The sequence below is a fragment of the Dendrobates tinctorius genome, unplaced genomic scaffold, assembly GCF_039654945.1.
Source record: "Dendrobates tinctorius isolate UK_male_01 unplaced genomic scaffold, ASM3965494v1 ptg000199l, whole genome shotgun sequence".
In the NCBI taxonomy this organism is placed as follows: domain Eukaryota; kingdom Metazoa; phylum Chordata; class Amphibia; order Anura; family Dendrobatidae; genus Dendrobates; species Dendrobates tinctorius.
Window position 1 is genome coordinate 11,264,736 of NW_027361866.1, and position 10,568 is coordinate 11,275,303.

Here is a 10,568-nt window from a genome sequence, read left to right on the forward strand (position 1 = left end):
ATCAAAAAGTTAATTTATATCAGTTCTTCAATTCAAAAATTGAAACTCACATATTATATAGAGTTTTACAAGCAGAGTGATCTATTTCAAGTGTTTATTTCTGCTAATGTTGATGATTATGACTTAAAGCCAATGAAAACCCAAAAGTCATTATCTCAGTAAATTAGAATAATTAACAAAAATCACTGGCAAATGCTTCCTAAGCATTTTTGAAAGGTCCTCTAGTCTGTTTCAGTAGACTGCTGACTTGACAGATGTCCAGAAGGCAGTCACTGACACACTCCACATGGAGGGTAAGCCACAAAAGCTGGCTGTTCACAGAGTGCTGTATCCAAGCACATTAATGGAAAGTTGAGTGGAAGAAAAAATTGTTGTATAAAAAGGTGCACAAGCAACCGGAATAACCAAAACCTTGAAAGGATTAAGAACATGTCATTCAAAAGGGAGGGAGATTCACAAGGAGTGGACTGTTGCTGGAGTCATTGCTTCAAGAGCCACCACACAGAGACGTATCCACGGCATTGGCTACAAGTGTCGCATTCCTTGTGTCAAGCCACTCATGACCAATAGACAATGCCAGAAATGTCTTACCTGGGCAAAGGAAAAAAAGAAATGGACTGTTGCTCAGTGGTCCAAGGTGCTGTTTTCAGACTAAAGTAAATTTTGCATTTCATTTGGAAATCAAGGTCCCAGAGTCTGTAGGAAGAGTGGATAGGCACACAATCCGAGCTGCTTGAAGTCTAGTGTGAATTTTCCACAATCAGTGATGGTTTGGGGAGCCATGTCATCTGCTGGTGTAGGTCCACTGTGTTTTATCAAGACCAAAGTCAGTTCAGCTGCCTACCAGGACATTTTAGAGCACTTCATTCTTCCCTCTGCCCACAAGCTTTTTGGAGATGGAAATTTCATTCTCCAGCCGGACTTGGCACCTGTCCACACTGCCAAAAGTACCAATACCTGGTTTACAAACAACAATATCACTGTGCTAGATTGGCCAGCACACTCTCCTGACCTTAACCCCATAGAGAATCTATGGGGTATTGTCAAGAGAATGATGAGAGACCCCAGACCCAACAATGTAGACGAGCTGAAGGTTGCTATCAAAGCAACCTTTGCTGCCATAACACCTCAGCAGTGCCACAAGCTGATTGCCTCCATGCCACGCCACATTGGTGCAGTAATTGATGCAAAAGGAGCCCTGACCAAGTATTGAGTGTATTTACTGAACATACATTTCAGTAGGCCAACATTTCAAATTTTAAAATCATTTTTCAAGCTGGTGTTATAAAGTGATCTAGATATTAACAAACAGAATATTACAAAATATTAAAGGCCACGGTCGCGTCCTCCGCCGGCTTCTTATTTGAAGTTGGCGTAGTCCGAGAAGGCGTCGATGTATTCTTGCAGCACTCTGTAGCAGAACTCGTACTGCTCCAGTGTCTGGACCATGTGTGGCCGCTGTAACCTCAAGCTTTTCACGGTCTGAAAGACGTCTAGAATTCCCTCAGCTTTCACTCTCTCCAGTACTATACTAAGGGAGCAAAACGTCCCTGTCCTCCCAGCGCCGGCACTGCAGTGCACAGTGATCGGGTGATTCCCGGACTGCTGTTGCTGTTTTCGTACGGCTGTGATGATATTGATCATCCCTTTTCCGTCTGTTGGGATCCCAACCTCCGGCCAAGCGTGAAAGTGGAACTGTCGGATCTGACGTGCTTTGTTTTCCCAGGTGTTCGTGACAAGTAGATCTCGCACTGTGTAGCTCTCACATTCCTCCTCTTTCTTCAATTCCATAGTGATGTCCCCGAATGACATGACGCCCTCTGATGGCCAATACTGTGCACACTTCTCCTGTCCTCTTTCCTCCAGCTCGGTTAACATTACAATAGAGCAGGATTTCCACTCCCAAATCATCCTCCAGAAATCCTCCATGGTGTGACGCATGGGGCACTGGCTTGCAATGTACGAGTCTTTCTGTCTGTAGCCATCGATGAAGGAGGCGTTCACATAATCTGTATTCTCTTCTCCTCTCTTTACCAGTATAATTACTCTGTTAAATTCATAGAGGATTATCTGCAGGACCCGGTTCTTCTTCATGTTGGTCGGCAGGTTTCCCGTCCTCATCTTGTCATTCTGAATTTTAATGGACGTTAATTTCTTGAACTCCTCCTCGAGGCCATTGCTGTGGGTCCCGGGGATCTTATTGTACAACTTCTGGAGATGGGTTTCCAGGGATGTCACCTCCAGCTCGGTGTCTCCATAAAGGAAATGTTCCAGCAGCGCTTGGTAGATGAAGACGTACTGCATATCTGTCTGTACCATCTGACAGCGCTGAGCCCGGATCCGGCTGACTAACCCGTACACATCCTCCTTCTTCTCTGCATTCATCAAATCCAGCATGGCGTCTATGACGATGAAGGTCCCGGTGCGGCCCATGCCAGCGCTGCAGTGCACTACGATGGGTCCGGCGTACTGTGGGTTACAGGTTTTCACTTTTTTCAGAAATTTTAACATCCCTATGGGAGTAAAACGCACCCCAAAATCAGGCCAGCTGGTGAAGTGGAACTGGGTGACAAGGCGCTGAGGTTTCTTATTGGAGACATCACCGACCTGCTGGATGCAGAACTTCCGTATGGTGTAATCCACCAGGACGGTCATATCTTCCACAGACACGCGAATATTTCCATACGTCCAGCATCCCTGGTCCGGCCAGTACTGGGCACATTTACACTCCTTCCTTTCTTTCAGGTTTGTCACCATGACTATGGTCGCCGTATTCTGTTCCCAAATCATCCTCCAGAAATCGTTCAGTTTCTTCTTTTGGACCTTGGAATGCTATAAACTTGTTATTTTCTTGGTAACCATTGATGAAGGAGGTGTTAATGTAGTCGGAATCTGGAACTCCTTCGATGGGACTCAAGTGAAGTCTGGAATGATCATAAGGTAAGATGTTCACATATTTGTTCTTCTTCTTGTTCTCTTCCTTCGAGGCGGCTTCACAGGTAGCTTGGATGGGGCAGGCCGGCAGTGCATTGAACTCTTCCCGGAAGAGCTTGTTGTCGTCGGCCATTCTGCGGTTTATCTCCTCCTCCAGTTTCTCCACTGGTGGTGGCGGGTATTTGCGGTTGGTGCTGGGAGATCTCGTTAATAGCAGCATGCTCTGAGGTTCCATGTCATCAGCTCGGCCATTTGAGAGCCGGAAGGAATTGGAGTGACTCCCTGCTTGTTTGAATTTTTTGAACCGCAGCATGTACAGCACTATAATGATGAAAACGATGATGAGGAGAGAGGACAGGGCCACCATAACAGCTATAATGGGGGTCTCATCTTGACCTTCTTCCTCTGGGGCACCTGTGGTCGTGAAGCTTTCATCGGTTGGAATTCTCCAGGTTGGACTCTGTTCTGGGACGCTGTCCATGGTTGTTTTCTCACCATGGAAGGGGATGGCCGGAGTGCTTTTCCTGGTGACGGAGCTGACGTAGGTGGCACGAGCAGTGATGTTCTCGAACAGTGTGTAATTCCCAGAGTCTGTGTCATTGCTGGTGGGGATGATGATGGGAGGGTTGTGGGTGACATTGGAGGTAGGTGCGAGGATGACTGCGGCAGTGGTTGTAGCGACAGCAGAGTCCTGCTTAGGATCTGTACTGTCTGGATTGGCATCGCTGCCAGTGCTCGACAGCACCCGGGGATCTGTGCCATTGGACCAGACGTGGCGTTCACAACATCTGCACTTTGGGTAGCAAGGGTGACGTTCTCAGCCACAGCACACGTGATGGAGCACGTCAGCAGGAAGAAAGCGTGCCAGGAATCCATGATTTTCTCACGGGAAGAATCGGGTCAGCCGTCAGTCCAGTATTCCATAAAGAACCATCTGTAGGAACCACGTTCTTCTCACCCTCAGCCCCCGGTGCAGGGATCTGGAGATCTGGCGATCTGCTGCAGACAATCCGAAGCAAACGATCCAATCTCGGAGGCGAATGGGATCCAGAGCGCTGAGCCAAAATCAGGGATCCAGTGATCTAGTGCCGGGATCCGGGGTGGCCACGCTCCCTCCAGGGTGGTGGTGCTGTGTGTGATCCGAAAGTAACAATCCAGCAAGGAGAGGGAGCAGGGGCGGGAGGCAGCGGCGGCGGCAGCTGCTACAGCCGAATCCTGGCAGTACGAGCAGCTAGTGCAGACTCATGGTGGCCCTGCGCCCCCCGAGGGTCCATGGGGTAGGGTGGGAAGGGGGTATGCAGGAGGGTGTGCGAACGTGGTTCCTACAATTGACCCACAATAGGGCCGTGCCCTTGCCAAACCCCAAATGAACCATATTCCTTCCTGGCTACACCATGAGCATATCATTTTGTGCAAGACATAATCAATCAAATGCAGCACATATATGAAATACAAGTAAACCAACTAATACCATACAAATAAAGCTGTACAGTTGAATATGTACTACAAAGGAAACAAAAAGGATAAATAGAATAAGTAGAATAAAGTGGCCAAATAAGGCCAACTATCAAAAAGCATGGTGTAGCAATAACCTCTCCCAGAAACCAGGACGAGCTTTTACAAAGCAATACAAATGGCCCGAATAAAGGGGCTAAAAAGTCTCATACTACCTGGACCTGTGAAGAGTATCACCCACATGGAGAAAATCCTGCCTAGGGTACAAATAGTACAAATAGTACTATGGGTGAAAGGAGTGGAGGAGGCAAGGGCACATGTATGCCCAACGCGTGTCGCAAGGGCACGGCTCTGTGTGGGTCATTGTGCGGTTTTCTCTTTTTGAATTACCGTATTTTTCGCTTTGTAAGATGCACTTTTTTCCCCTCAAATTTGGGGGGGAAATAGGGGTGCGTCTTACAATGCGGATATACCGGTAAACGCTTACCCGTAAGTAGCTGCAGGCTGGGAGGAGGGGGTGTCCGCTGCTGCTGTCTGCCGCCACTGTCCGTGATGTCCGCCGCTGCGGGGGGCTCTGCTGACATTTCGTGAAAGGCCAGAGCCCCCTGGCAGTTCTGTGGTTTCCTCCTGTGCAGTGGACTCCAGTAACATGGCCGCCGGGAGGCGGCGCAAGTGCAGAGGAAAATCTCGGCAGATCTCCATCTGCGCATGCGTCGGCAGCCATTTTACTGGAGTCCACACGCACACGCTGAAACTACGGAACTTCCAGGGGGCTCTGGTCTTTCAAGAAATGTCGACAGAGCCCCCCGCAGCGGCAGACATCCCGGGCAGCGGCAGCGGGCAGCAGCAGCCGAAATCCCAGGCAGTGGCGGCCTCAGACACCCTGGGCAGCGGCGACGGGCATCAGCAGACACCCTGGGCAGCAGCAGCAGAGACCCCTGGCAGCAGCAGCAGCCCCTGGCAGCAGCAGAGACCCCTGGCAGCAACAGAGACCCCTGGCAGCAGCACAGCCCCTCTGGCAGCAGCAGCAGAGCCCCTCTGGCAGCAGCAGAGACCCCTGGCAGCAATGCCAGACACCGCTGGCAGCAGCGCCGCTGGGGACACCCGCAGCATCAAACACCCGCAGCGGCGCACTGCACACTGGACACCTCCTCATCTCACCCTGCAGCAGCACTCCACTCCTGCCTCCTCCAGCAGCGACCATGGGACCCGGCTTCACCCCTGCCACCACCCCTGGTAAGCAATAAGAAGATGCATGGATTATAAGACGTACCACCATTTTATTTAAATTTTTTTTTTTTCTCCTCAAAATTTGGGGTGCGTCTTATAATCCGGAGCATCCTATAAAGCGAAAAATATGGTATGCATTTTTAAATGTTTTTAACCTTGCAGTGTTGCTGTGTTGTCACTCTAATTAAAACTTTGATATTATTTATTTGGTGATCCCTGTGGCTTGCATGCTACTTTTCTTCTTTTCTTCTTTTTTTGGTTTCGTCGTGTTGGTATTAGGGAAACGGTTGCCTGCCTTCTGTTTGCGGCCACCACATTGCTTCTTCCTGCCTATTGGGGTGCTATGCTTCCCTCCCCCTGTGTGCTCCGGTACTCGCTCTGCATGTCCTCCTGCCAGCTTGTGTCAGTTTACTATATCATCCACCACCTCGTCTTCCACTTCTGAACCCTGGTCCTCCTCCTGGTTTTCTGTCAATTGTGTCTCACCTTCGTCCACCTCTTGTGACAATTTCCCACTGTCGCCATCGTGCAACTGTGGCTGCTCAAATATTTAGGCATCGCTACATGTGATCTCCTCTAGCCTCGCTTCCAGTGGTCTGGGCAAGAGGCCTGAATCTATACATTGAAAAGTGAACAGCTCTTCGGAGTGTCCAAGTGTGGGATCAGTTGCCTCCAGGCACTCGGCATGGTAAGAGGAAGGAGGATCATGGTGAGGAATATGCAGTCCAGACTCACGGCTATTGAGACTTGAAGACAGGGTGGTGGTGACAAAGTGACTGGAAGCGTTATCGGCTATCCAACCAACAACCTTTTGACACTGCTCTGTGTTCAATAGTGGTGTGCTGCGGTCCCCTATTAATTGGGACAGAAAGGTCAGGCAAGAAGATGCCGGTGTTTGTTGTGGCAGAATTTCAGCTTGCCCACGGCCAAGGCCTCGGCATGCACCATCACCATCCCGTCCAGTTCCCCGTCACTTGCCACGCGCCTTGCCCATTTTAATTGGAGGACAATATTTTCCACGTTCACTACAAATGGCTGAATTGGAGCGAACTTATATGTGATCCATGTGACGGAAAACCACAATTTTAAATAGCTTGCTTGTTGGTAACTACTTTTACCAGAAAACTGGTGTCAATAACTTTGCTAACACACTGCAACAAAAATTTAAAGGGAGGCCAGAAATGGCAGAATTTTGAGTGCACTTTTTATCTATGATCCGTGTGACGGAAAACCACAGTTTTAAATAGTTGGCCTGTAGAAAAATGATTCCTGGCACATGATACCTGGGGCTATGTCTACAAATATCTGTAATAGCAGTAGCAGCAAACAGAATTGGAATGGATCTGTCAGGATCCTGCCAGCGCCGGCGTGCAGCCTCCGCTGAGCAGGGACTCACCCGCACTGTAGGGGGGCCCGGGGTCAGGTATAGCCGGAAAGTACAGATACACAGGACCTGTGGATGCTGAAGTTTAGAAAGCATTGAAGGACCTACGGTCATGTAACTGCAAGGGGGTGGGGCTTAGCATCCTGCTTTCAGAGATGGCAGGACACTATACAGAAATACTCAGAGTCAGGCAAAGCGGAGGTCATACCCAGAGATAGCAGTAAAGTACCAGGGATGAGACAAAACGGATAGTCGGGGCCAGGCAGGGGTCAAAACCAAACAGACATAGAAGGTACCAAGCAGAATCCAACAAGCAATATCCAGAGAACAGACCGAGTCGTACACAGAGTATCAAGCAACCAGAACACAGCACAAACACACTCAGGGTCGCCACACAATGCCAAGAGCAAAAGTATAACTGACGGGGGATGGGATTTTCCTGGGGCAATAAGAAGCTTTCCCAGAACCAATGAGAGGCTACCATAATAAGTCCCAGGTGTGCAGGTAAGAGTCTGCACTGAGATCAAACCATTAACCCCATAAGTGTCGGTCCACCAGCACTGGTATCATGACAGTACCCCCCTCTCAACGGGGGGCCTCTGGACCCCCAGGCTTGCCCGGGTACCTAGCATGGAAAGCCCGAACCAGGCGATCCGCATGCATCAACCGGGCCGGCACCCAGGACCTGTCCTCCGGCCCATACCCCTTCCAAAGAACTAGGTACTGTACTGACCGCCGTACCAACCTGGAATCTACGATGTGACCAATCTCATATTCCACATGTCCCTCAACCGAAACCGGAGGAGCAGCGGACTCGGATTCTCCCCGGACTGCTTCAAAAGGCTTCAGTAGAGATCTATGGAAGATGTTAGGGATCTTGAAAGAGGGTGGAAGGCACAGCCTATACGCCACTGGATTGATTTTTTCCACAATCTTGTACAGGCCAATGAATTTGGGGCCCAACTTGGCTGACGGAATCTTTAACTTAATGTTTCACGTGGAGAGCTAAACTTTTTCTCCAACCTGAAACATGGGACCAGGTGTTCGTTTCCTGTCCGCGAAAAACTTATACCTGCCTTGAGACCTAGATATACGCCGCTGAACTTCTGCCCATGTATCTTTTAATCGCCGAACAGAGTCCTCAGCCCCGGGACACCCCGAATCCAGACGAGAAAACTCACCAAAATGAGGACTGAACCCATAGTTGATCAAGAAAGGGGACATACCAGTGAATTGACTCACCCGACTATTGAAGGCAAATTCAGCCAATGGCAGTATATCACACCAGTCATTCTGTCTAGCAGAAGTCAGACACTTGCGGATCTGTTCCAGAGACTGATTAGTGCGTTCCGTCTGACCATTACTCTCGGGATGGTATACAGATGAAAAGGACAGAGATATCCCTAACTTTTTGCAGAAAGCACGCCAAAACTTAGCCACAAACTGCATACCATGATCAGACACCACATTCAGGGGTACCCCATGCAAGCGGACCACATGCTGCACAAACAATCTGAATCATAGAATCATAGAATCATAGAATCGTAGAGATGGAAGGGACCTCCTGGGCCATCTGGTCCAACCCCCTGCTCAAAGCAGGATTCGCTAAATCATCCCAGTCAGATGTCTGTCCAGCCTCTGTTTGAAGACTTCCATTGAAGGAGAACTCACCACTTCTTGTGGCAGCCTGTTCCACTCATTGATCACTCTAACTGTCAAAAAGTTTTTTCTAATATCTAATCTGTGTCTCCTCCCATTCAGTTTCATCCCATTGTTTCTAGTCTTTCCTTGTGCAAATGAGAATAAAGTTGATCCTTCTACAATGTGACAGCCCTTTAGATATTTGTAGACAGCTATTAAGTCTCCTCTCAGTCTTCTCTTTTGCAAACTAAACATTCCCAAATCCTGCAACCTTTCCTCATAAGACAGGGTTTGCAGACCGGTCACCATTCTGGTCACTCTTTTCTGAACTTGCTCCAGTTTGTTGATGTCTTTTTTAAAATGTGGTGCCCAAAACTGGACACAATATTCCAGATGAGGTCTGACCAAAGAGGAGTAGAGTGAAATAATGACTTCACGTGATCTAGACTGTATGCTTCTGTTAATACATCCTAGAATTGCATTTGCCTTTTTTGCTGTTGCATCACACTGTTGACTCATATTCAGTCTGTGATCTATTAGTATACCCAAGTCTTTTTCACATGTGCTGTCACTTAGCCCTATTCCTCCCATTCTATATATGCTTTTTTCATTTTTATTGCCCAGATGTAGTACTTTGCATTTCTCCCTGTTAAAAAACATTCTGTTAGTTGCTGCCCACTTCTCCAGTTTATTTATATCTTTTTGAATCCTCTCTCTCTCTTCTCTAGTATTAGCTATCCCTCCTAGCTTTGTGTCATCAGCAAATTTAATCAGTTTACCCTCAATTCCTTCATCTAAATCGTTGATAAAGATGTTGAACAATACAGGGCCCAGGACAGAGCCCTGTGGTACCCCACTTGAGACATTCTTCCAACTGGATGTGCAGCCATTTACGACCACTCTTTGGGTCCGATCACTAAGCCAGTTATGAATCCACCTAACAGTTGCCTTGTCCATTCCATACTTAGTCATTTTTTCAATAAGGATTGTATGAGAGACTTTGTCAAATGCTTTGCTGAAGTCAAGATATACTATATCTACAGCATTTCCTTGATCCACCCAATCAGTGATACCATCATAGAAGGAAATTAAGTTAGTCTGACATGACTTATTAGTTACAAACCCATGCTGACTCTGCTTAATCACTTCATTCTTATCCAGGTATTGACATACATGTTGTTTAATAATTTGTTCAAAGATCTTTCCTGGTATAGAAGTCAGACTCACCGGCCTATAGTTGCTTGGGTCCACCTTCTTCCCCTTTTTGAAGATAGGAACAACATTTGCTCTTCTCCAGTCTTCTGGCACTTCTCCTGTTCTCCAAGAATTTTCAAAGATTATGGAGAGGGGTTCAAAAATTTCTTCTGCTATCTCCTTCAGTACTCTGGGGTGTAATTCATCTGGACCTGGAGACTTGAATTCATTTAGGTTAGCTAAGTGTTTCCTCACTATCTTTCTGTTTATAGATATCCTGGATTCTTCTATTCCCTTAATAGGACAGTGAATAACAGTTGATGTTACATTTCCTTTCTGAGAGAAAACAGATGCAAAATAGGAATTTAAAAGTTCAGCCTTCTCAACATCCTGTCTTACCATTTCATCATTTTCATCCTGTAAAAATCCTATAGCATCTTTGACTTTTCTTTTACTTTTGACATATCCCCAAAATCCTTTATTATTGCTTTTGACATCTCTTGCAAGCCTCAATTCATTTTCAGCTTTAGATAATCTGATTTGTGCCCTGCAGGTTCTGCAGACCGCATTATATTCTTCTTTAGATATGCCTCCCTCTTTCCATTTTATAAACATTTTTTTCTTCGTTTTTAGCATGTGCTTAAGTTCTGTGTTCATCCATCCTGGTTTCCTTAAATGCTTCCTATTCTTCCCTCTTTTCGGAATTGTTAACAACTGTGCTTTGAGAATT

The 10,568-nt window shown here is 47.3% G+C and overlaps 1 protein-coding gene across 1 annotated transcript; it reads right to left on the reverse strand.

Moving 5' to 3' along the window:
• Positions 1 to 1,289: 1,289 nt before the first annotated feature.
• On the reverse strand, positions 1,290 to 3,887 carry LOC141056778 (receptor-type tyrosine-protein phosphatase alpha-like). Its single transcript, XM_073553241.1, is given in 3 exon segments — positions 1,290 to 2,806; positions 2,808 to 3,684; positions 3,687 to 3,887. Coding segments are annotated over 3 exon segments (2,448 nt in total). The 5' UTR covers positions 3,811 to 3,887; the 3' UTR covers positions 1,290 to 1,359.
• Positions 3,888 to 10,568: the final 6,681 nt, after the last annotated feature.